Raw genomic sequence first — 27,174 nt, forward strand, 5'->3', positions numbered from 1 at the left:
GGCGGCTACACCGGCTTCCACGAGTGTGACGCTTATTTTGAGCGATGAAAGAATAATAGAATATAATTTTATTTTTATATTTCAAAATCACAATAATCTTCCAATTTAGAACTACAAGTTAAAAAGGAGCTAACATAAACATATATACACATAAACACTTCAGCTAAATACTTCTCATTTATTTTCCCAAACCACGCGGAGCCGCACTGAGGACTAAAGAGCCGCAGGTTGCCGACCAGGCTTAGACGATTTCTCAACAGATTGTGACAGAGCGCTTCTAGTTTGTGTCACTCATCTTCCCATCATGCACTGCTTCTCAATGACCTCTGTGATGTGTTTACTGACCTCTGTTTACTTCTCTCTCTCTGTGTCTAAGGATGCAGACGCCACTGTGGTCAGACTGAGGTCTGTGGTTGTCAGTGGCTCTTCTTTCATCTCAGTGGGGCCTCGATGTTGACTTCACAGATTCTCCCTCTGTGTTCTCTCTCGTCTGTAAAACCAAACATATCAGACACTCGTCTCCTGTGACTGTGGGTTCACACACAGGGCCACTTTATTAGGTACACAAGCACAGAGCGGCTGCCGTGCATCGGAACAGGTGTGCCTAATAAAGTGGCCATGAGTGTGTGCAGTGACACGTCTCTGTGACAATAAATGATCAGACGGCTCCCCCTGCTGGAGACACTTGAGATGGAGACGTCGCGCAGAGGCATTCTCGATGGCCACTTTATTAGGTACACCGTGCCGGCACCCTGGTCCCTTGCTTGTTAATGACACGGACTCGTCACAGTCCTGGAAACATCCTCAGAGGTTTGGGTCCATGCTAATGTGATGTCATCACACACAGGCTATGATGTCACTCTACCAAAGATGCTCTGCTGCACTGAGATCTGTGACTGTGGAGGCGTCTGTGTGCAGTGAACTCATCGTTATGCCTGATCTGAGCTTTGTTTTCCTGCTGGACACATCACAGGATGGTACACTGAGGTCATTATGGGATGGACACGGTCAGCAGCGCCGTGCAGGAGTTCATGCAGCGTTAGCTGTTAGCCAGCAGTCTCAGAAGGTTAGACGTTATCAGCCAGTGTGAGCTCAACATCCACACCCACAGCATATTCTGAATCCACAGGTAACCTGACACACGTGTCTTCAGACTGTCTGAACATGAACTCCACACCTTGGTTGGAACGACTGGTTATCTGAGCCACTGCTTCCTCCACACTTTGAGGTGTTGTGAGGAGTGAACCAAAGTGATTAACTGTGTAAAGAATAACAAATGTCCATACATCAGACAGAGACAGATGATGGACTTTATTTCTTTTCTCTTCAGCAGCATTTTACAGAAACATTTTGTTCTTTTTCGTCGTACACTTCGTTAGCTACATGTATGTTAAAGTGTTAGTTGTCTTGTATTTTGTGCAGTTTCACAGACACAGCCAACACTAAAGCCTCACACATGTAGGAGCTCTGAGACCGTGCAGACATGAGGTCCAAACATCAACTAAACAGCACCCAGGTCACAGCTGAGACCTGAACAGCAAGGCATTATGGGTAAGTAAAATATAAATGTGTAAGTAAAAAATGAGTGTTGTTTGTGCTAATGTGGTAACAAATCAAACAGCTGCTGCTGCATGAGTGCGCCGAGCTACAGCCACTGCAGGGTTCAGCTGTGTGAACAGAAAACCTCCTCACAGAACGTGGAGGAACTCAGCATCGTCCCCTCTTCATCCCCTTCAGCCCATTACTGGTGTTTTCCCTCTGACTCACAGACCAGTCAGATCCATGATCAGAGCCCAGTCAGATCAAGCTGGTTGCTGGTCCATCAGAGGAGCCATTTCAAAAGCCTTGTTGTCCTCGGCTGGATCCTGGACCTGATCTGTCCCTGCAGAGGAAACGCAAGAAGTCACAAACAAACACTCGGAGCTAAACTAACACTTTGATGTTTTAATTGCTGACCTTTGACCCTGAAGCATTGCAGACTAAAACGGTGTACTGAAATCTTTGGCTTCTATAAGCTGTGTGTGTCTGACTTAGTGAAACTAGGTAGCATCATTGTGACGTCGTAGGGCATAAAAACAAAAGGTGTGTTGCACAGCTCTCTCCATGTCCTTTCTTATGACTTGAAATGCTTTTTTAAAGTTAACTGACAAACAGACAGAACTGATGTAAAGATAGGACAGTACGACACATTCACAGCGATTACAACTCACCTTTGACTGTGAGCCACACCCTCTTGTATCTCCAGGCCTCCTTGCTGTTGACCTCACAGGCGTATCTCCCAGCATCCTTCACTGTGGGCTGTCTCAGGGTCAGACCGAGGTCTCCGGTGGTCAGCAGGTCAGGGTTCATCTCAGTGCGACCTCTGTAATGGTCGTCCTGTTTGTCGGGCCGGTCAGAGCCGTTCTCATACACATAGACCTTCATGTATTCGGGTTCATGGCGTTTCCACTCCACATCGCTGTCTCCAGGCAGGTTTTCTGTGGTTTTGAAGGGCAGCAGGACAGACTCCGCCCCCTCCACCACCTCCACCTGGCACTCTGAGAGGAGAACAGCACAACATGAGCTGTACGAAGACACGGCATTCATGTTTGTCAATTAATTTTAATTTATGCAGCATTTGAAACACGTGTTCATCACGAAGCCACAGAAGCATCACATCAGCAGCAACACCACTAAGTCACCAGCTTCATCTCGATGCTGGTCCCAGTCAGTCATTTGAAGACGAGGGCCTGAAGATGTCTGATCAGTGAAAGGCAGTTACACTGTTACTAAGAAGCCATGTTTGCAGTTCATCTACACACTCATTGAAGAGGTCTGTCCAACACCAGGTTTGCTACAAGCTTTATCGTTCTTCTTCACACAAACGCACTGAACTGTTCTATAAACAGGGTTGATTTTATAACTTCATAAAGATTTGGACATCAGCAGAAACGCAGCACCAACATGCTGAAAAGGCCCTGCTGTACATACATGGGAGTGTGATTACGTCTTTCACTCTAAACAATGAAGAATCCTGACAAATGGAAATGATATTGTTATCCAGTTGTTTTTAAATCTATCTGATTAGAGTCCTGGTGCCTCACTTGGCCTTTATATAACTCACCGTCATTATTTATGTACTGATTTGTTTCTAATTGCTTTCACAGTGAACACTACACATGTTTAAGATTCAGAGTAGAGTGCAGTCCTGCTTTGTACCACATGAAGGCAGGAGCGTCCAGTATCAGCTGTTCCTGCTTTCCTCTCATATCAGTAGCAGACTCTGGTTTCCATCGCTGATAGAACTCATCAGACAAATGACAGAAAGCAGCATCGTGTTCCTCAAAGACTCACTGCTGTTCCTCTGAGAACACGACAACGCTCCCCTGAACTCACATCTGTTCAGCAGCTGTTCAAGCCTGCACCGTAACATCCCATCAAAGTCCACTGCTGCTCATATTTCTAACAGTGAGCAAACAGGAAGACCTAATGAAGTCTGACAGGAACTACAAAGATGGCCTCTGTGTTTGTCAGTATAACAGAGCTGCTGCACAGCAGGTGTGTGACAGACAAAGACACGCACTGTGACAAAATAGCTGTCAATAACAATATCCAAGCCTCTGTATCTGCAGCACTGACCTTTGATTTTCAGCTCCACCTGTTTCTCCAGCAGTTCTTTCCCCTCCCTGCTGTAGACGGTGCAGGTGTAGGTGTCCCTGTCGGTGTTTGTGGGGTGTTTCAGGGTCACGCTGAGGTCTCCGGTCCTCAGCGGCTCTTTCTTCATCTCTGTTCGGTTTCTGTAGCGTCTGTGCTGTTTTTCAGGCTGCTCAGAGTCTTTCTGACATACGTGCACCTTCCTCTCATTCCTGTCCTTCCACACCACTTTAGCACCATCGGGCTGAACGGTGCTTCTGCAGGTCAGCACGACCGACTCATCACCTGGTTCTGCTGTGACCTGAACGACTGAGAAGAGAACGAAGCAGCACATGAGCTCCATGCTCATGTGGTAAATGCTGTATGTCATCATAAACACTGACTGATGTCCGTGGAGCGCTCTGATAACACACATACCTTCTTTGTTCTTTAACCTTTTATATCTAAAGTACATGAAGACGCCAAAGCCGACAGCCAGGAGAACCACAGGAACCAGGACACCCGAGACAACTTTGGGCCAGACTGGAGGAGGAGTGGGACCAGGAGGAGGACGTTCTGTCCACACAAACACAAACAACCTGAAGATCACCCAGCACATTCTCAGAGTATGACTGACCTCTGACCTTTATCGACAGCACTGACCTGCCACCCTCAGTTGCAAATGGGTCTTGCTCTGATCTTGTCCATATCTTCGGGTGGTGCAGGTGTAGGTGCCGGTGTCATTGACTACGGGCTTCCTCAGAGTGAGGCTGAGGTCTCCGGTCTGCAGAGCGTCGGCTCTCATCGACGTTCGGTTGAAGTAAATAACGTTCTGTTTCGTGAGATCGTCCCCGCTCTGCAGACGCAGATGGACTGTCGGGCTGCTGAGGTCCTTGCGGCCCCAAACCACTGCTGTGGCGTCCCGGTAAACGTCCTCTGGTACCTGACAGGGCAGCATGACAGACTCCGCCCCCTCATACACCTCCAGCCCGAGGCATGCTTGAAAACTGAGAGGAGAAACAGTAAACAGGTGAGAGCGGTGATGCTTTTAAGGCCTGTGAGACAGAGAATGACTTCAAACACTTTACTAATGTAAAGATGAGCACCAGTGAGCGATCGAGCTCAGCAGGCAAAACCAAAAGAACCAGAGCAGGAAAAACTGGGAATAACAGTGATCCACCAACCGTCACCCACACTCTGGTTTTAAGCTGGAAAACAGTTATTTCTTATTTTATTGCACAAGGTCTTAAATACTGTTTATCTCTAATATCAATGACTTCATGTTCACCATGTTCACCAAAGCTGTTTCTAGTCAAGCGTTCGTCTGGCCGGCTGAATAACTACAGCCAAATAAGAAAAACAACCCAGGAACTTACAAAGACCGAGCCCAGCCCTCATGCTGCTGCTTCTCTGCCTTAAAAAGCACCAGGCGGAGAGAAACCCTGACAGATGTTTGAAACTGACCCACAGACATGGGACTTCAAACAACTCAAGCCAGCTGAAAAGAGTGTAGGAGCTTTGTCTTAGTGCACCCTTTTTACTCATCAGCCATAAAAGACTGACGGTCCAGTCGTAGGATTCCAAACTGATACCATGGTGCAGCTTCATCTTGGATCAGTTTGAATATCAGGGACCATCACTGACCATCCCAAGGTCAGAGGTCACCTTAGGATTTTGCCATTTGTACGATAGATGCATCTACTGGGAAGCTGAGGGGTGCCAGTACTTTACATACAGCAGATTATAAAGGGTAACACATGTAACAGCAGACTGCAGTATTAACCACACATTATACCTTTACGACAGCCCAGTGCAGCAGAGGGGCTTTAATAGGCTGCTGGGTCCCGTTCCCTCTCCTGGGAAGAACTGGCTGTCCTGAGCCGGCTGTGAGCACACCAGGACTCTGGACTCAAAACTAACAAACTGAGGAATTTAGGAAGTGAATACAAAGTAAGAAGTACTGTGGCTAGGATCAGAGAGCACACAGCACACAGGGAAGACACCACAACAAGGTGACATAACATACTGGACCAGGGACTTTCAAAATAAAACAGGAAACACAGCTCAGAGACAGAGACTTCAGGCATATAAACCTGACACTGGACAAGGCGAACAACCACAGAGACGAAGCGCAGAGCGAGAGGGGACACATGGGGACAGAGAGTGGACGGACCTCCACAGGAGACGCTGAGGACAAAGAGACAGGAAACATCGAGACACTGGAATGACCTAAACAGCACAAAGGTGGAGCTCCAGTCATCATGAATCCAGGACAAACCTCACAACACAAAGACACAAAGTCACAACAAAGTGTACTTTAAATAGTCTGACGCTGATAACAACCTCAGCGCTGGTATCATCACGAGCAGGGACGTTTCTCTTAGGTTTCACAGCAGAAACATCTGTTATCACCTGACGTCACGCCCTGCTTTACCCACACATGCCACACATGCCACAAACACGAACAACCTGTCTCACCGGGACTTGTAAGCGTCATCACAGCCTCACGTCACTAATGAAGCCACAGCAACCGTTTGTAAAACCTTTATTAGAAACAGCCAAACCGCACAAGCTGCTAGCATTGCTAACTCCATGCTACATTCATCCATCAATGAAGCCTCCCCACATGAAGGGCTCCTCCTCCGTCAGGGATGTCTCGTGGGCTCAGAGACGTGTCTGTGTTTCGGGTTTTCGCGTGTGTCACGGGGAGCTGATTGTATCAGCGGCGTGAAGGCCGCACAGGGAGCTACGGACGGCACAAATCACTGCACCGCGGTCTGTAACCCGTCTGTACCCACTCTGTGTGTCAGGACAGGCCAGTCTGTGGGCGGCTGTGTGTGCTGCCGTGGGCCGGTTAGCTAGAGCGTTTTCCTGTCGGCTTTCTCACCTTTGAACTTTTTAGTTACGCCGGTCTTCGCGCGTGCGCACAAAGAGGATAAGAGTGGGTTTCTTACCGTGGGGCTTCTTTATCCTCCATGAAGACTCCCGCAAACACAGAAAAGCACAGCAAAACACCGACAGCTCTCATAGCGGTGCTTCGTCACGCCACGCCCACTGTGACGTGGTTTACTTTCGGTTTCAGGGGAGTTCCCGGGGGATCACGCGTGTGGTGGAATGTGCCTGGGGCAGGAGTTCCAGGTATGCGGGGTGGAGGAAAGGTGGGGCTGATTTAGACTGTAGAGGACTTCTGTGGTGGATTCATTTTCATAAAGTGGAAACAAAATAAAAGATAGAATCACACTGAAGCAGCTCACACGTAGCAAAACACACCTCAAAGATCACGAGTGGTAATATTGTGTCAGATATGAGGGAGTAGAAGCAGGAAGTACCAGAGCATGGTAACATTACATGTAATCCCTCAGAGTCAGTGGACTGAGTTATCCTGTGCGTGGGTTAGTGACTAAAATCCCTCAAATAACGGAGCTTCAGGAGAAACAAAGAAGAAGAGGAGCAGAGTGAAGGATGAAGGTCGTCCATCAGACCCAGTGTGTCCTCAGCTTCCTGTTCAGAGACAAACATCACTGATGTCAGCTCTTAGCTGTTCACCTCTGACCTTTATTAATACCTCACAACAATGTCAATGCACAACACCTGGATCAGCTGACTGCTCTGAAACAGAAGGTCAGTGGTCCCAGCCAGGCTGGTCCTGGATCAGATTCTGTCGGCATATAAACCCGTCTGCATGTGTTTCCAGGCTGATTTCGCTCTGCTGATGGGGGACGACGGCGCCGACGCCAAACACAAGCACTTCAACTACGATAAGATCATGGAGCGGCAGAACCTGAGCAAGAAGAAGAGGAAGAAGCTGATGAAGAAAGAGGAGGAGACCTTCAGGTGAAAAGCCTCCACGCTGGTGAGCAGTGAACATCTGATCTCACATATAATCCAGTGATCCAGCGTTCGTTTCTGGCTCACCGTTAGCCCACAATAGAGTAGAATAGAGTCATCTTTATTGTTTTCATACAGCAACAACAAAAATTATACTCTCTCATTTTACAAATAGGGAAAAAAGACCTTATTACACTTTATTATTATTATTATCACTGCAAGTTATCCTCCTGCATGTGACATGTGGAGCTAGCTGGTTCTGATTGGTTCTGATTTGTCTGTACGCAACAGGATCATTTTATGTGACATCGTCTGATTGATAAGCAAACGGGTTTTCCTGTTTAGGCTCAGATCCTTTTGATGTTTAGAGGCTCGCAGTGACGTGAAACAACCCAAATGTATTAGAGCAAAAGTAAGGAGCCTGTTTTGAAAATGTAAGTAGAAAGTACACTTAAAGTGCTTAAAATAAGGGAGAAAGAATTACTCAGGTACCTGAAAATTCTACTTAAATACAGTAAGAAAGTATTTGCACTTTGTTACTTCCCACCTCTGCGGACCACTAAAATCCACATCTTTGAAATGATGTAATAAAATATGCAGGAGTTTAGCCCTGCTGCCTCTTAGCAAGAAGGTTTGAATCCAGTCTAGGTTCTATATTGGCTGTGAGTGTGAGTGTGAATGATTGGAAACAGTCATGGGAGAGGAGAGACACAGAGAGACACGTTAAGAGGGACATGACGGGCTGGGGAGAACATACTTGATACACGTGTGTTTCATGGAGTGAGGGAACATGTAAGCAAAAAGGGGAGACCAAACACGAAGGCATGACTGGGACCCAGGGAACAAGGAAGTGAGAGACACAGATGTAACAGCGGCACTTCGTCTCCGTTTGACCGCCTTCAGGACTCAGTCCAGCAACAAGCTTTGGAAGCACAAGCAAGACCATGGAACTTTCCTTTCAACAAAGATCTTTAATGAGACTTTATGCCTATCTGACTCCCCACATGTAATTACCATATACCAAAAAGCACATCAGAACTTCACATTTCCATATCTTATGTTTTTACCATAGCGGTATTTGGAAATTATATATTTAACAATAAAAATGTATATTTCTCATTTTACCAGTACCAAGAAACCAGCCTTTAATTGGCTCTTACAACAGATGACACAACAAACTGGAAACACAGGAGAGACCAAAACATCACGAGAGCCTAACACACAAAACAGTAAACAGGGAACAACGAACTCAGAATCACCTCAAGACTAACTAATGAACCTAAAATCATTATACATAACAATCACCAAAACAAAAGAAAGTCAGAGTCCTGGGTCAAATGACCCACACCCATCAGGTTTACTGATTTTTGAGTACCACCCTGAGCTGAAGCGGTTCTGTGGAGGCTTCCCCCGCTACAGAGAGCAAAGAGACACTGAAGAACCGTATGACAATAACCAGAACCCAGGATAAAGAGGTTCAGTGAATGTGGTGTTGAAGGTGTGGAGGTGGATCAGAGTGTCAGAGGAGACTCTGTAGAAGGACAGAGTGCCAGCAGGACAGTCCACATACACTGCTGCTCTGTTAGAAACAGAGGAGGAGGAGGAGGAGGAGAGGTCTGTTCTCCTGTTATTGTGACACACAGAGTACCGATCAGCATCGGAGCACCTCAAACTCCACGACTGACTGTTTGCTCCAAACCTGCCGTCATTGCTGCCTCCTCTCCCCGCGACTCCTCTGTAAGTCACTGAAACGTGAACCTCTCCGCTCCACTCGACCTCCCAGTAACAGCGACCAGTCAGACCATTTGTACACAGCAGCTGAAGCCAGTACTCAAACCTCTCTGGGTGATCAGGATAAGGCTGCTCCTCTGTTACTGCCGTCACTCTTCTGTTGTTGTCGGACAGTTTAAGTTTTCTGTGCACTGAGTTTGTGTCCAGTTTAAGATCACAGGAATCTGATGGAGAGAAGAAGAAACAACAAGACTTCATCTGCTGCCTTATCCACAGACTGATGGAGACAGCTTCACAGTGATTCATCCTCTAGAATCTTTAGTGTGATTTAAACTAGTGTAATGTCTTATTTTCATAAATCACACACTCACACTTCCTCAGACCAGGTTTCAGCCTCTGCTCTCCACCGTGGTCCAGCCTGGAAGAAGAAACATATCTGAATTCATCTTTAAAGCAGAGACAAAGAGACACATGGACATAAAAGAAAGACATGAAAGGCCTTAAAACTCATTTAAAAGACTTTCAAATTGCAATTCTGCTGTGTGGTACCAACAGCCATGGGTAACCCTGGATCCAACAGAGACGCTGAGACAGGAACATGGAAACTAGTTAGTGGTATGAAAATATATGAAACATCCAGAATATCAATACATGTTTCTGATCCTCTAACATCATGGAAAATCAAGATCAATGAGCTCCTGGCCTCTGCTCTATGGGAGCTTTCTTTCTGTCCGGAGCTTGTGTTAGCACGCCGATGTTACACTTTAGCAGGTAGTTCCACTGACACCAGAACAGCACGGAGTAAATGAAAAATTGGAATGATGAAGGGGGAGGCTGAGGTTTCCCGGTTCACCAAGAAACTGGACTGAAGTGCAGGAGATTGGAAAAAAGATTCACAGCTTTTTATTTCAAACAGGCTCAGAGTCAAGTGGTTCAGAGGGCAGGGGGGCTGTTTGAGTTGGCAGAAGAAAACGCAGGAATTTTTCAGGTGATCTCACTGGAAAGGAGGGCTGATCTTCTGAGACAGCAGAGAGGAATGTCCACAGGGCGAGGTGAGGAAAGTACAAAGAACCAGGGGAACATCTAACAAACGAGGTGAATTGCTATTTTGTTGGTGATGGTTTAGATTAGAGCATTTTTGTCAGATAAATACTCCTCCCTGAAGTCGGATTGATTGATGATCAGATTAATGTTTCAGGTGAGATTTACCCACAACAAATATTGTAACTGCTACTGTGTTAAGAGAATACTGCTGTTAAAAAGCATGCTATTTGTTTAAAAGCTTTAAAACTGAATATTACACTTCTCATACAGCAGCACTTTTAAAATAAACATGTAATAAACTAATATAATAGTACATGTAACAATGTGATTAATTGATGACCAGCATTAATAAATACTGAAACTATCATACCTAAGAGTGTTCAGTCTCCAGCGTGGATCATCTAGTAAGCTAGACAGCAGCTTCATGCCTGAGTCACCTGGATGATTGTAGCTCAGGTCTAGCTCTCTCAAATGGGAGGGGTTGGAGTTCAGAGCTAATACCAGAGAAGTACAACCATCCTGAGTGATCAGACAGCCCGAGAGCCTGAGGGCAAACACAAAGATGTAAAACATAAAGCAAAGAGAATTATGTATATAATTTTATTTTATTTTGATATATATCTTTAAGCTTGGTTCCAAAAAAATATGCTTTTATTTTTTCAGAGATACTGATTCACTCTATGGCACATGGATTCTTTACTGAACCATTGTCTCCAGAAGATGTATTGAATCCCACAGATCTATAATACTTGAGGAAGCTGGATTTGAGAGCACTGTAAATACAACATGCTTCTATTACAGTGTAGATTCACTGTTTGCGTGATTTGTTTCAGGGTTGAAAAGTGTAGCAACGGCATGTTTCCAGCATCGTACAAATTAGCATTGCTCTCTAGAAACAGTTTTCCCCTTTGTTTCAGGTGTAAAGGGACAGGAGAAGGGACTAAGACTGAGCTAAGATTTAAAGTTTTAAATGATCAAGGACATCCCTGTTGCTAGCCATTTGTTTAGTTGTGACTCAGCTGACATATTTGTGCTTTTTGTAGCACTTTAAATGTGTTTATCTAAAGTCCGTGATCATGCCTTTTTTATGGTGATGTGTGTTAGTGCTATGGCTTGTGTGTACTCCAGTTTAGCCGTTTTTCTGTTTGTTTTGGTTTCCATGTTGAGGTCCAGCGTACTATGTGTATAATCTTTCGGTATCATTAATCTCTGGCTCTCTTCCACAGCATGTCTTTGTCCTATCTTCAATCTATTATGTTAAGTCTTTACCTTACAATATGAAGTGCCTTGAGTCAACTATTGTTGTGATTTGGCACTAAAGTTGAATGAAAAAATAAGTAGCACTGAATATTGTCACATCCCACTACCTGCTAAGGGATGCAAAGGGAGATAGGACTTCTGCTCTGCGACAGCCTGCTAGCTGGCCTAGCAACCCACCGGACTCGCCTGCTACCCCTCCCCGGGCAAGGAGGCGTCGAAAGCGGTGTGCTAGGACAAGGAAGCGGGGCAAGCGTGGAGGTGTCCGAGTCAGGCTTGAGGCTAAGCCAACTCGCCCAGCTATACCATCGATCCTCTTGGCCAACGTACGATCTCTGGACAATAAAATGGACAACATACGACTTCTGAGATCAGTGAATCGCAAAGTAAGTGACTGTTGTGTGCTAGTTTTCACTGAGACATGGCTTAATGACAACATTCCGGACTTGGCCATACAACTGGAGCAGTTAGCATGCTACAGAACCGACAGGGCTCTCGTAGACGGAGGCAAGACCCGAGGTGGCGGGGTCTGTGTTTACATCCGTGACGAGTGGTGTCATGATGCCACTGTAGTACGCAAACACTGCTCATCACTGGCGGAGTTCATGATCGTGATCCCTTTCTATTTGCCCAGGGAGGTAAGTTCGATCTTGTTGGTCGCTACTTATATACCTCCATCTAGCAACAACAGCGATAGAAATGCGGCGCTGAACGAACTGTATCAGGCCATCAGTGAGCAAAAAACAGCACACCCAGACGGTTTCATCATCCTCGCAGGAGACTTTAATCATGCTGATCTTAAAACTGCTCTCCCAAAGTTTCATCAGCATGTTCATTTTCCAACAAGGGGAGACAACATATTGGACTTGGTCTACACACAGGAAAATGGAGCATACAAAGCCATCCCCCTCCCCCATATCGGCACCTCTGATCACCTCACTGTTATGCTAATGTCAGCATACAGACAGAGAGTGAAGGTCATCAAACCTGTTATGAAAGAGGTAAGAGTGTGGCCACAGGAGGCCACCTCTGCTCTTCAAGACTGCTTTGGGTCAACTGATTGGGACATATTCAAGGAAGCAGCCACCTACAATAACATCATAGACATCGAGGAGTACACAGACACGGTGAGCTCATACATCACCAAATGCATTGATGATGTAACACAAGTGAAAAGTATCACAACTCGAGCCAACCGGAAGCCATGGCTAACAGGAGATGTCCACAGGCTGCTGAAGGCCAGAGACAAGGCCTTCAGAGCTGGGGATGAAATAGGCCTGAGAACAGCGAGAGCCAACCTGTCCCGTGGCATCAGGAAAGCGAAACAGGACTACACACACAAGATAACCTCCCACTTCAATGATAGCAAGGACGCAAGAAGCCTATGGCAGTGCATCCAGGCTATTACAGACTACAAGCCTGTAGCGCGTAGCTGTGAGAGCGACACCACTCTGCTCAACAACCTGAACAGCTTCTTTGCACGATTTGAAGCACAGAACAACACACGCCCACAGAAAACACCACCACCTCCACACGACCAGCCTCTGTGCCCATCTGCTGCCAGCGTGAAGAGGACACTCATCACCATCAATGCCCGGAAAGCAGCGGGTCCAGATAACATCCCTGGTAGTGTGCTGAAAGACTGCGCAGAGGAGCTGAAAAATGTCTTCACAGACATCTTTAACACCTCCCTGAGGCAAGCCACTGTCCCATCATGCTTCAAGACTGCCACCATCATACCTGTGCCAAAGAAACCATCCCCAGCCTGTTTCAATGACTACCGCCCCATGGCACTGACACCCATTATTATGAAGTGCTTTGAACGACTAGTCATGTCACACATCAAATCCACCCTACCTCCCACCCTGGACCCATACCAGTTCGCATACAGAGCGAAACGATCTACAGAGGATGCAATCTGCTCTGCCCTCCACACAGCCCTAACTCATCTGGACAAGAAAGACTCATATGTGAGAATGCTGTTCATAGACTTTAGCTCAGCATTCAACACCATAATACCACAACAACTCATCTGTAAACTGGACAGACTGGGCCTCAGCACCTCCCTCTGCAACTGGCTGCTGGATTTCCTCAGCCAGAGGCCTCAAGCGGTGCGTGTGGGCAATAAGGTCTCAAACAGCATCACCCTGAGCACGGGGGCTCCACAAGGCTGTGTGCTCAGTCCTCTGCTCTTCACCCTGATGACACATGACTGCACACCAACCTACAGCTCCAACCACTTTGTGAAGTTTGCGGACGACACAACGCTAGTGGGGCTCATCACTGAGGGCGATGAGATCCACTACAGGAGGGAGGTTGAGCTCCTGACCACGTGGTGCAGAGACAACAACCTCCTGCTAAATGTTAGTAAGACCAAGAAGATTATTGTCAACTTCCAGAGAGGCCACACCTGTCACCCCCCATTGACCATCGACGGCGCTGCGGTGGAGAGGGTGAGCAGCACCAAGTTCCTGTGTCACGGCGGGGTGCGCCGATGTGTGCGGAAACAGGACCCAAAAGCAGATGATGACGAGGAATAGTAATGATTAACAGAAAAGTGAACCTTTATTGCGATGACGGCAGGAAATGAACCAAGAGACCAAAGCAAACAGGCAAAACACTAAGAAACAAAACACCAAGCTGGCAAAACACTAAAGGTACTAAGACCAAAAACTATAACTATGACTGAGGTGGAAAATAAACAGGCTAAGACTATGACTATGACTATGACTGTAACTCTGGTGAGATAAACAGACGAACTGACAATGGCATGAAGAAAACAAAAGGCTTAAATACAGACATGAGGTGATCAGGGGAAGTGGCGACACATGGGGGAAAACAACTGACAGACATAAACCTAATGACAGGACCAGGAGAGGAAAGCTAAATACAATGAACAAAGAACACATGACATTGTCAGAATAAAACAGGAAATGACAACACAACTTAACAGACCTAATACGTGATGAAATAAATAGAAAACCCCAAAACATAGAAAACCCAGGAACAATAACTGCCTAAACTAAAAGGCAAATAGGAAATAACACAAACTAATAACATATCAAAAAATACAAAGAAAACTCAGAGTGCTGGGTCGGAGACCCAGCCTGTGACATCCTGGGGGTGCACATCAGTGAGGACCTCTCCTGGACCACCAACACAGCATCACTGGCCAAGAAAGCACAACAGCGCCTCTACTTCCTGCGCAAACTCAAGCGGGCAAGTGCTTCACCACCCATCCTGACCACATTCTACAGAGGAACTATTGAAAGTATCCTCTCCAGCTGCATCACTGTGTGGGGCGGTAGCTGCACTGACTATAACAGGAAAGCTCTACAACGCATTGTGAGAACAGCTGAGAGGATAGTTGGTGTGCCACTCCCCTCCCTGCAAGACAGTTACACCACTCGCCTCACCCGCAAAGCCATCACAATTGTCAACGATGCAACCCACATGAACACTGTCTGTTCAGCCTCCTGCCCTCTGGAAAGAGATACAGAAGTCTCCGCTCCCGCACTACCAGGCTCACCAACAGCTTCATCCACCAGGCTGTGAGACTGCTGAACTCTCTTCCCTCCCGGCTCCCAGCCAGCAGAATCACCAGATTGGCAGAAGTATAGGAAGACAGACTGGACTCTACCCCTCCCACCCCCACCCCCCATTCACGCACACTCTCCAACAAGGAAACACTCTCTGAACCAAGAACTGGAAAACATTCCTGACTGGAAGCAACTACCTCTGCATTGCAATTGCACACACCTGCTGCTATATATTTTTAGTATTTCTTTTAGCACTATTATTATATTACTATTACTGCTGCTATAGTCTTATGCTGCATTAAAACAAAATACCCCTATCAACCACAACCTGGGACTACCTCAAGTAGACTAGTATACTATTTTCCAGGGAACACTGTTGGAACACTTTATTTTATTTATTTTTTGTCTATCCTGTTACCTATTTAATATTACCTTATTGTTAGGGCTGTTTTTGTTGTGCATCTGCACTTTATTGTTGTCAATGTCTACGCATGAGACAGTGTGAAACGTAATTTCAATTCCTTTGTATGGCAAGTACATTTGAAGAAATTAACAAATAAAGTTTTCTATTCTATTCTATTCTCACCAGAGCCAGGCATATCATAAAAGGCTCCTCACACTTTGGCCGTAAACACTTCCTGTTGCTATCAACAGTCACTGACCCACTAAGTCCTTTTTGACAACCTTGACATTACAGTGCACTTTATACAATTCTGTTTAACAGGTTCTCATTTTATATGGTTAGTTATATATACACAAGGGCGTAGATTTGGTTTTGGCATTGGTGGGGACTAGGGCTGGGCGATATATCGAGTTTTTTTTAAAATATCGATATATTTTCATACGAGATATAAGATGTGACAATATCGTTTATATCAATATAGTCTATGTTACGTTATAATTATACTTGTGGAGCCGCAGGTTTGCCTCTCTTTCGTCCAGTTTTGTCTCTACGCAACGTTACTCGGCCTCGCCTCTCCTTCACTGAACACAACTCCCCCTCCCCCATAGCTTCACCTGCAGGCAATGACAAGATGAAAGCGGAAAATCTCCGTTAGCGAGTTACCGCGGATCGCCCCGTGCGTGGGGCTGGACGGCGTCAACGTGTTAGCGAGCTAACCGCGCTAACGACATGCAGCCCGGAGGGGCTGCACGGCCTAAAATCCTTTCATTTTTTCAAAACTCGACAGTGAGCCTTATGTATGAATTCTGGTTGCGCTTACTGACCGCGAACCGATTTTATGTGGTACACAGCGCTCAGCAATCTGTCAAAAAATGTTTTAATATGACTTTGCTAAGCTACGGAGCTGCACCGCTTGATGGATTGTCGGAGGATTACGGCTACCGGGGAGGAGCCTCGTGGAGTGATACGTACTGTGCTTCAACGTAATATTACCGTACTGTATGTGTATAAGGACCACAAATGGCACCTGTTCAGAGACGTGGTGCAGCTGTGAAATCTGTCTCTTTGTTATTATGCTCAGCGTCTATTAGTTTACATTTTGACTGGACAATTGTGAGCTTTTTGTCATGCACAAAAACAACATTGTTTTCTTTTATTTATGGACCATGATTGTTTAATAAATACTGATAATTTATTTTTGAGTAATTTCTTCATGTACATCTACGCTGTATGTAAATAAAAGTGCCCGTGTGACATCTGGGACACAGTGTGACTAAGAACTCTTTTTGTTCTTAACTTATGGCTTTAAAAAAAAAAAAAAAAAAAAAAAAAAAAAAAAAAAAATCGAGATATATATCTTATATCGCCATCCAGCTAAAAAAAAAAAAAAAAAAAAAAAAAAAAAAAAAAAAAAAATCGAGATATGAATTTTGGGTCATATCGCCCAGCCCTAGTGGGGACGGATGATTCAACCACCAAACCATGCCCTATTTCTTATTTTTTTCCTTTTTGTCTTTGCTTCTTGATTAAAAGAAAGAAATATACTTGCCTACATATGCTATTCTGCATGCTTTTAAACCATTTAAAATTACAATTAATAGTTTTATATGTGAATTATATAATTTTAAATTACTATTAAACAAGTGACTGACTAAAGTATTTTAGGCTTTAGTTTACTTAAGCCATAATCCATATAAATCTGGTATCATACAAACATAAAAATAGCTTCAAATACAGTCATGACAATAACAGAATATGACTTTAAGGACTTAACAACATTACTTCAGTTACACCAACATCTCTTATACATTAGCACTAAGGGAACACTGAATGACCTGGTGGTTTTTCTACATAAAACTAATCTAAGATTACCACAAAGTAGAGATGGCACGATACCACTTTTTTATGTCCGATACCGATACCGATATCATAAATTTGGATATCTGCCGATACCGATATGAATCCGATATAGTGTTTTTTAATAAACAAAACTGTTTTTTAAAATATCTTGCTGCATTTTGCAAGTCTGCAAGTTCATACTCAAGTTTAAAACAACAACAACTACACTAAAGCTATTCTGTTATATCTGTATACAAAAAAGATATTTCATAGTTCAGCAATACTGATCAATCTAATAAACTTAGACCTACACCATCCTCCCTATTCTGGTATTTTAAAGAGTACTTAGCGTAAATATTAAGCAACCTAACTAATAGGGTTCCAACTCCCAGCAACAACAAAAATAAATAAATAAAAAATAGGGAACCACCCCTCACGCGCCACCTCATGATGCTTAATAGACGTAATCAACCTTAATTTGATGCAGTGTGAAAAAAAATGCACAGAAATCAATTATTTTTCAAGAAATATTAAATAGATTCAACATCTTTCTTCAACAAAATTGCAGACTGCACAGATGGTACCTTCCCAAAGGAAAAAGTACTATAGCTTACTAGGGTATATATATTAGACTTAATAGTCACTATATACAGTAATTGACTTCTATTCATTTTACATCAAATTAAAACTTTGGGTGTCAGATAATTATTTATTAAAAGCTCGACATTTTAAATGAGAATAAGAAAGAAAAGTATGTCTTTGTGCCCCCTTTTCCCTGTTCATGCCCTATCGGCCCCCCTGGCTAAACTTTGCTAGATCCGCCCCTGCACAGTTACCAGCCGTCAGCTACGTAGAAAAAGATCCTGGTGTAGAAAGTAATATTAAATAAATTCTAACAACAGCTTATCAAGCTTAAACGTGCTGCTGTTGTTCAGCCGCTGGTTTCCTCTTTCTGGTGCAAAGTGGGGCAAAAGCAAACCAGAGAGACGGACTCGCGACAGAAAAGCCGATCAGCTGATCGTTAAGCAGTTTCATGATTGAAGTAGCAGCCGGAGAGCGAGAGGCAGTCGCTCGTTAAGCTTAATGTGGGAATGCTTTACAAACATTCAGAGATGGACTTACACACTTGCTTTACTTCTCTCGGGGATAACTTTGTCGGAGATGAAATGCCGGGTTGCTAGCGAAGCTCCACATGCTATCCAGACCACCGACAGGTCCCGCATGCCACAGCCGCTCTATCACGTGATGCATACTGCTCCGACGTGCTAACGTTCTGAGGCGAGTTACGGCGTGTTGCAAGTTTTGTGAGGTGCTTTCGTGATATTTAATGGATCGGATTACATTTTTTATTTTTCTCCGATATCCGATCCAGTAATTTAGGTCAGTATCGGACCGATACCGATACGTAATATCGGATCGGTCCATCTCTACCACAAAGTGAAAGATCTGTCAGCAAAATTATGCAACATTTTAGGCACATTATTGACCCAATCAGTTCAGTGAGCTGGGATTGTTTATTCTAAACATGAACTACTGTTACAGCAACAGACATGGACTACTGGTGCCCCCACACAAAAACTCAATGTACACTATGTGAAGGAGCCAAACACATGCCTTCTCCTCTCGTTAATCTATAGCACCAAATCATCAGTCAGTCACCTGTGACCTCGCCTCTTCACCTCTGAGCTACAACATGGCAGAGCTGCCTCTGTCACCTGATAAATAACAGTGAGACATTCCACATACATGCAGTCACACATGTGCTTCAAATACAACAATGAACCAACAAGTCATCTTCCAATTCCACCTGGGATCTTGTGTCACCATTACTCTCTGAGCTTTGTGTTGGTTCTTCTGTCACGTGACAAATAGGACATACATGACAATAAGAATAAAATGTGTAGCTGCTTCAGTGTTTCTGTCACTTTGTGCAGATCTTGACTCGTCAGTAATGTTTGTAGGCTGAGTGCATTTTTAAAACAATTTGTGCAAACTGCACTACAAGGTGGAATATTTGCAAAATCATGACTACCTCATGACATTTTGTCTCAAAAATTAACCCTATGAATATGTCAGTGCCATTAGGATGAAATTATTGTGTCACCAACATTTTAACGTTAGACATATAATTCTAACAGCCTCTGTAAACTAATATCCTGGCTGCTCAAAGCTGCCGTTTTCTCTGACAGTTTCAATCAAAATTAGAAATGCTGCTCTGAGACTGAGAGAACTAATAGTGCTGCCTGTTGTGCAGTTTACAAAACACGTTATTCATGGTTACATACAAATTGAGACTGATGTGGGCCAAAGCCTAGCATAGCCTGTAAAGTTATTATGACGGACACATTTTATGTGTTAACTTGGCTTTAAGTGACTGACAGGTTTCTTTGAAAAATACTTTCTTATATCCAGGTTCTTCCTTCTTGCTGCCATCCTCCTCCTTTCAGGTCCTCACAGCGCAGGCTTGCCGCTGCTAAAACTAAACAGAGCTCCCCGAAAGCCATAGCCAATCACATTTGCCATAATTGTCACATGACGTAGGACTCCAGTAGAGAACTTTCTGCACCGCTGGGTGAATGAGACGTTGACAGATCGGTTTTTTTCCTCCATCGGGTTTGTTTTTCTTCACTTGAAGAGATCAAATTATTGGTGGGGACAATTCAATAATGTCTGGATATTGGTGGGGACATGTCCCTTTTGTCCATGCCAAATCTACGCCCTTCTATATACATATATTTTAGTCATCTTGTGTGAATGTGTGTGATTGTGACTTTTTAAATGCTCCTGATTTAATTGTAAGTCAATGACAATAAAGGCACATTACTTTTTTGGTAGTAAAATGAAAATATTATTTAACATATTTGCAATAATTAGTGGATATCTGTATTTGTACCTTGCATCTATACATTGTATGAATGTGCCTTGTTGGCATGCCCAAAATGCAAACCGCAAAGGTTCATAATTCTGCACCACAAACCAATGATTGACATCAATGTGGCTATGAATTTTATATGCCATTTATCTAAATACCCAAATAAAAGAGGGCTTATTATGGCTGCATCATCAAATACCGCTTAAGTAGTTAATTAATGTGTATATAAAGCTACATATCAAGAAAATCATCTGCTGGTCATCCACTAAAGATAAGCCAAACCCTAACCTCAGAGCCTCCAGTGTACAGTGTAGACTCTCCAATCCCACAGACAGCAGCTTCACTCCAGAATCCCACAGGTCATTGTTACTCAGGTCCAGTTCTCTTAGATTAGTCGACCGTGAGCTGATGACTGATAACATAGCTCCACAACTTCTTTCCGACAGATTGCAGCCACTTAGCCTGGAGAACAGATAAAGACACACAGTGAAACAGATTCTATGATAGACAGTGTAAAACGCTGTTAGGTTATTTCAGTTAAAGTTTTCATGAGGAAAAAAAACGATGGTAGTTGAGTAGTGGTTTTATGTTGCTTTTTCACAGGATAATCTCAGCTATAATTCAAATATTAAACTTAAAGTAAGCTTTATACTAAATCTAAAGCCATAATTAATGTTAGCATGTAGTTATATGAAGATCTGCTGACTGAGAATTACTAGTTGATAACAGCCCTGTGTCAGTTATTCGTGCACTCACAGAGCTCTGTGGGAGGCTTTTACAACTGGCAACAGCCTCAGAAGAGCCTCCTCTGAAGCAGAGTATTTCTTCAGGTCAAACACATCCAGATCTTTTTCTGATGACAGTAAGATGAAGACCAGAGCTGACCACTGAGCAGGAGACAGTTTATCTGTGGAGAGACTTCCTGAACTCAGGGACTGTTGGATCTCCTCCACCAGAGAACAATCATTTAGCTCATTCAGACAGTGGAACAGATTGATGCATCTGTCCGGAGACAGATTCTCACTGAGCTTCTTCCTGATGTATTGGACTGTTTTCTGATTGGTCTTTGTGCCACTGTCTTTCTTCATTAGAAGGTCCTGCAGTTTATCCTGATTGGTCTGCAGTGATAGACCCAGGAGGAAGCGAAGGAATAAGTCCAGGTGTCCATTTGGACTCTGCAAGGCCCTGTCAATGGAAATCATGTGGATCTTCTTTGAAGATGTCTTCCTTAAAAGCAGTCGAAGGTTTTTCAGTGATGGTTGTGGTAAAGGCATGACATTTATGTTGCTGTTACTAAGTGACATCCTTACATAAAGAGCAGCCAGAAACTCCTGAACACTCAGATGGACAAAGCTGAACATCCCGTCTTTCCCTTTCCTTCCTCGCTCTTCTTTGAAGATCTCTGTGAACACTCCTGAGCATACCGAGGCTTCACTAACATCAGTGCTGCTCTCTCTCAGATCTTTTTCATAGAAGATCAGGTTGCCCTTGTCCAGTTGCTGAAAGGCCAGTTTTGCTAATGACTTAATGTATTCAATGCTTTTCTGTGGGCCATACTTTTCTTTTGTCCGATCAATCTGAAACACCAGGAACTCTGCGTACATCTCAGTCAGGGTCTTGGGCAGCTGTCCTCCTCTTGTTTTCAGCACATCTTCTAGAACTGTAGCATTGATCCAGCAGAAGACTGGGATATGGCACATGATGTGGAGGCTTCCTGTTGTCTTGATGTGGGAGATGATTTTGTCAGCTTGCTCCTTACCTTTGAATCTCTTCCTGAAGTACTCATCTTTCTGTGGGTCAGTGAACCCTCTGACCTCTGTTGTACTGCTGATAAACTCTCGAGGGATCTGATTGGCTGCTGCAGGCCGTGTGGTTATCCAGATGCGAGCAGACCGTAGCAATTTTCCATTGATGAGTTTTTTCAACAAGACATCTGTTTTAGTTGACTTTGTTACATCGACAGAGCGAATATCTTCAGAATGAAAGTCGAGATGAAGGCGGCTCTCATCCAGCCCATCAAGCACAAACAGAAGTTTGAATTTACTTTTGTCATAGTTGGTAATTCCCGATGACTGAATATCTTTAAAGATGTAATTAAGAGCCTCCTCTGTGATGCCTACAGTTTCTGGGATACATTCATGAATGAGCTCTGCCAAACTGAATTTTTTTCCCTTCAGTGGATTCAGCTGACGGAAGGTGAAGGGGAAAACCAGATGCACATCTTGATTGGATCTTTGTTCAGCCCAGTCCAACACAAACTTGTGAACAAGGAATGTTTTTCCAATTCCTGCGATTCCATTGGTCATCACTGTTTTAATGGGTCTGTATTCTCCAGAAGGATGTTTGAATATGTCTGTGGGTTTAACGGCTTTCTCTGTTTCTTCCGGCTTCCATGCCTTTTCAATCTGCCGGACCTCATGCTGTATGTTGATATGTATGTCATACCCAGCTGTGATGTATAGTTCTGTGTAGATATCAGCCAGACGCTGTTTATCTTCTGCCCACCCTTCTTGTGCACACATAAACTTGTCCTGGAAGTTTGATCGAAGCATCTGTTGGTAATGCGTGATGGGTTGAGGCTCTGGTACTGGAACCATCACATCTGTGTCAAACAGGGTGATAAACATATTGTGTGTAACTCATATTGGCTGTCATGTCATTCTCTAAAATGCCACACTACGACTGTACGACTGGACATGTATTGGCTATCTGCAGCTGACCATTTTTTCTGGAGTGATTTTATGCACGTCTATTAGCTGTCTGCATCTTTTGAACTCAAATGAGTAAATGTGAACGGTAGGAATCTCGCTTGATCATCATGAACTTGAGGGATCACAATGTCTAGCGAGCCATTGTCATTATCAGCTGCTTGGTGAACTGGAGAAAGAAAAGGACAACCCCTGAAAATGGGAAGCATTTAGCACAGGCGTATGGCACTCCAGACCTCGAGGGCTGGTGTCCTGCAGGTGTTGGATGTATCCTTGATTCAACACAGCTGATTTAATTAGCTTGAAGTTCTCCATAGGCCTACTGATGAATTAATCATTTGATTGACCCAGGGTGTTATCTAAAACCTGCAGGACACTGGCCCTTGAGGCCTGGAGTTCAACACCCCTGATTTAGCATGTGATGGCCATAGAGCATATCCTCCCTCTCTGATCTTTTAATAGTTTTGGTTTTTGCTGTTCCTTGCCATTGCTAGCATGAGATGGTAACTGCAATCCATTCAGGATGCACAGGGAATCTGGCCTGTCGCATATCAGTACATGTAGACAGGTTTGCTGTGTCTGCCAGGACATTTTCAAGAATGTGATGGAGATCACAGGAGAGAAGCTATCGTTAAAGAACTGAACTAACTGAGGCTGTAATAGTATACTGTAGTAACCTAAATAATTATAAGGATAATAGGAACACTGAAAAAAAAATTTTTTAAGTAAACTCTGAGGATACCAGGTCTAGAGCTGTGAACCTCAAAGGGCTAACACAGGAATTTTGTATAAGTTCCTTTACAGTGGAGTTCAACATTATAAGTGACTATAAAACAACCAAGAATTATGGGTAAAACCAGGTGACAGTTCAATGTCATGCTCACAGTTACTTCACATTGAGATATTTGGAGTAAAGAAGCCTGGAATGTATGGAAAACAAAGCAGTGACTTACCTTCAGTCTGAGGAAGAGGAGCCTGAGAGGTCAAATCACTGACATTCACTGACAAACAGATGTTGAAAGTGTTAAAGCTCTATGTAACTTTCTCAGACTGACTTCCTGTTTGTCCCTTGCTGTGACTCACCTTCGGGTCTGGGCCTGATAACAGACAAACCGAGCAGCAGGTCATTCCTGCCGATCCTCTTTAAAACCCTTCTGGTCACCTCAACAGCTCCAGAAAGTCTGTAGGTCTGCACCATCAAGTCCACGGTGTCCCACCTGCTTGTTGTCTCCAGTCGGCTCTTCTTGATGGTCATGGGGCCTTGAATGACGTCGGTCTGCTGTAGGAACCACTTGAATTTATTAAACTCTTCATCTCCCAGATCTTCCAGAGTGTTTAGAAGGTTCTCCGACATCATCACAGCTGAAGGAAGATAGATTAGCTGTTAAGTTAAGCAAGCAAGTACGGAATAGCCAGACAGATCTGACTTTTCCGCCCTTCTATATATTATTAGTAAAAAACTAATACTTAAAATGTTAAAATTATAACTCTGTAATTGACATAATTTCTGGTTGTAATAGAGCAGGGGTGCCCAATCCCGGTCCTCGAGAGCTACCGTCCTGCAGCTTTTAGATGCATCCCTACTCCAACACAGCTGAATCAAATGGTTTGATCTCTTCAGCATGCCATCATGTTTGGCAAAGGCCTGATAACAAGCCATTCATTTGATTCAGGTGTGTGGGAACAAGGATGCATCTAAAAGCTGCAGGACGGTAGCTCTCGAGGACCGGGATTGGGCACCCCTGTAACATCACCCCTGAGTGATGTTAACAATCATAATAACAATGACTATTGTTGCATGGCCCAGTGGAGCCACAGTTATGTTGAGCTAAGTACAATACTTAATTCTTGATGTTGGTGTTCTGTATTGTTCACTGGTACTGTATTTATGTTTTAATATCTATATGTTTTCTGTCATGGTCTGTGTGCAGGCATGCTGGAAGAGAACCCAAGTGCAGGACTTATGGAGGCAAAAGTGAACTTAACAGAACCACAGCTTTATTGCTGGCCGAAATACAAAACTGAAATAACATAAGAACAGAACAAACAGGCAGAAATGATGGTATGATGCGGCAACAAGCACCAAAGGACACGCACTATAAATACACAGACAGGAATGGGCAGTGGCGGTCCCAGCCTGTTTGGCGCCCTGGGCGAACACTCCCTCTGGCGCCCCCCCCCCCCTATTTGGAAGCAGCAGGCCCCTCCCCTTTCGACGGGTTGTGTGTGAGACTTTAAATCATCCATCCATCCGCTTCCTCTCATCCTTTTCAGGGTCGCGGGGGGCACTGGAGCCTATCCCAGCAGTCATAGGGCGAGAGGCGGGGTACACCCTGGACAGGTCGCCAGTCTGTCGCAGGGCCAACACACAGGGACAGACAACCATTCACACTCACATTCACACCTAGTGACAATTTGGATTATCCAATTAACCTATCCCCACAAGCTGCATGTCTTTGGACGGTGGGAGGAAGCCGGAGTACCCAGAGAGAACCCACGCAAACACGGGGAGAACATGCAAACTCCACACAGAAAGACCCCGGCCTGATGGTGGAATTGAACTCAGGACCTTCTTGCTGTGCGGCAACAGTGCTAACCACCGTGCCACCGTGCTGCCCTTTAAATCATCAAACTGTAAATTTTAAATTGTTATTGATCCCTTTACCCCTGGTCATAAGGTGTATATTTATTTTCTTACTCTTCTTATATATATTGTTTGTTTACTTGCACTGCTGTAACTGGAGCCTCGTCGTCTCCTCTCTCTATATACTGGACTGTCTGTAGCGGAGATGACAATAAAGTTTACTTTGACTTCAGCAGCGAGCAGGCGCACCGAGGGCTCTCGCGCTCACTTTTCGCATATAGAATTTCGAAAAACATCTGTGCAAATCATAAGTCTGTATCATGATGTCTGATGTTTCCGTGTTTGTTGGTTTGTTTTTATTTTGCAAGTTGGTTATTAGATGTCGCTCCAGCTGGTCAGAAAATCCCCCGCCCTCTCCTCCCTGGGCGCACCTCGCAAACGGAGGGTGCCCTTACTCCCAGCAAATGGGCGATAGAAAACCGATCGGTGCCTATGCCATTCCCCATATGCGCTCGCTGACGTCGGGGCAGCATGAGTTAGAGCATTTTTTTTTTTTTTTTGCCGATGTCCGTGATGCTGCCCCGCACCACGATGTCGCCCCTGCTACTGGGAACGGGGGAGAACGAGGAACAGGTGAAATAACAGCTGGAACCAATTGGGCAAATTGAGACCAGGTGCAGAAAACAGAATACACCAACAGAAGACACAGACTTTGAAAATGGAAAAAACAGGAAATCCGTAGACAAATCACAGAGGCACAGAACTAAACTTATATTAAACACTACAGATAACAAATTACAATAACAATACACTCAGTCACTGACCCAGGACCGTGACTGTTTTGCTGTATAAATAAAGTTAGCTTGGCTTTATTCAATTCAATTCAACTTTATTTATATTGCCCCAATTTACAACAACAGTTCTCTCAGTAAAATAAACCTTACAGTAACAAACAGTATATTAGCACAGTCTGTAGAATAGTTTATTAGCAAAATAGTTCAATAGCATCAATCTAACTCAGATTCGCCAATTCTCTGTCGAATAATAGATTTTAATCTGAAACAACTTCATGGTTGAAAAATACAATATGAAAAAACCAACAGGGTGTTCTAGACCTTTTAAAGCTAATGTTGCTCACTGTAAGCTAATCATGTCACCATAAATACAGCATCAATAATAATGTAATCACCTTTAAATATAAACGGTTCTAAGTGTATATATATATGATTAATTTATTGAGTATATATATATATATATATATATATATATATATATATACACACACACACACACACACACACACACACACACACACACACACACACACACACACACTGATAAATAGAACAGAGGACTTCTCCCTTTCACTGTGCTGCTCTGAGGTTACAGCTGAAGGGAACTTTCTGGACTTGTGAAATTTCCTGTTTATTCTCATATTTCTTTACAGTAAATCTCAGGAAGTGTGTTTAATTCCCCATAAAAGCAGATAAATCAGATAAAAAGTGGTACACGAGTCGGTGATCGTTCATGTATGACTGTGGCAGAAAATAACCAAGAAGTCCCTCTGTTTGTTCAGACAGCACTGACCCTGTAAAACTCAAACACTGATACTACAAATTAGTAACTACTGCTACTACCTAGAATAAGCTGTCGTCAAGTCAGTTAAAGCTGTGAGCAGAAGGTGGGAATGTGTTTCAGACTTACAGAAACAGGAGCGCTGATGATACTTTGGAGGGTTTCTGATCCGAGCAGCTGTG

The 27,174-nt window shown here is 44.0% G+C and overlaps 2 protein-coding genes across 2 annotated transcripts in view; both read right to left on the reverse strand.

Annotated features, from left to right (window-relative positions):
- LOC146634750 (E3 ubiquitin-protein ligase TRIM21-like) overlaps nucleotides 1–27,174 on the reverse strand; it is a 47,403-nt gene extending 20,229 nt beyond the window's left edge. Inside the window, exons 1-8 of the mRNA XM_085378808.1 lie at nucleotides 27,122–27,174; nucleotides 23,917–24,195; nucleotides 23,787–23,834; nucleotides 20,882–22,727; nucleotides 20,414–20,587; nucleotides 10,586–10,759; nucleotides 9,543–9,589; nucleotides 8,854–9,395 (exon numbers count right to left, since the gene is read on the reverse strand). Coding sequence (XP_085234934.1) covers nucleotides 8,854–9,395; nucleotides 9,543–9,589; nucleotides 10,586–10,759; nucleotides 20,414–20,587; nucleotides 20,882–22,727; nucleotides 23,787–23,834; nucleotides 23,917–24,190 — 3,105 coding nt within the window. The 5' untranslated portion in view covers nucleotides 24,191–24,195; nucleotides 27,122–27,174. Of the gene's footprint in view, nucleotides 9,396–9,542; nucleotides 9,590–10,585; nucleotides 10,760–20,413; nucleotides 20,588–20,881; nucleotides 22,728–23,786; nucleotides 23,835–23,916; nucleotides 24,196–27,121 lie in introns of the transcript that reaches the window.
- LOC146634753 (uncharacterized) lies at nucleotides 1,668–6,640 on the reverse strand. Its single transcript, XM_085342872.1, has 6 exons — nucleotides 6,567–6,640; nucleotides 4,276–4,619; nucleotides 4,051–4,188; nucleotides 3,619–3,942; nucleotides 2,211–2,537; nucleotides 1,668–1,882 (listed from the first exon to the last, which is right to left on the reverse strand). The coding sequence occupies exons 1-6, from the start codon at nucleotides 6,638–6,640 to the stop codon at nucleotides 1,803–1,805; spliced, it is 1,287 nt and encodes a 428-aa protein (XP_085198998.1). The 3' UTR covers nucleotides 1,668–1,802.

The sequence above is a fragment of the Diplotaxodon limnothrissa genome, linkage group LG3 (assembly GCF_057381915.1).
Source record: "Diplotaxodon limnothrissa isolate DT_005_m linkage group LG3, D_limnothrissa_male_GT1.1, whole genome shotgun sequence".
Classification (NCBI taxonomy): domain Eukaryota; kingdom Metazoa; phylum Chordata; class Actinopteri; order Cichliformes; family Cichlidae; genus Diplotaxodon; species Diplotaxodon limnothrissa.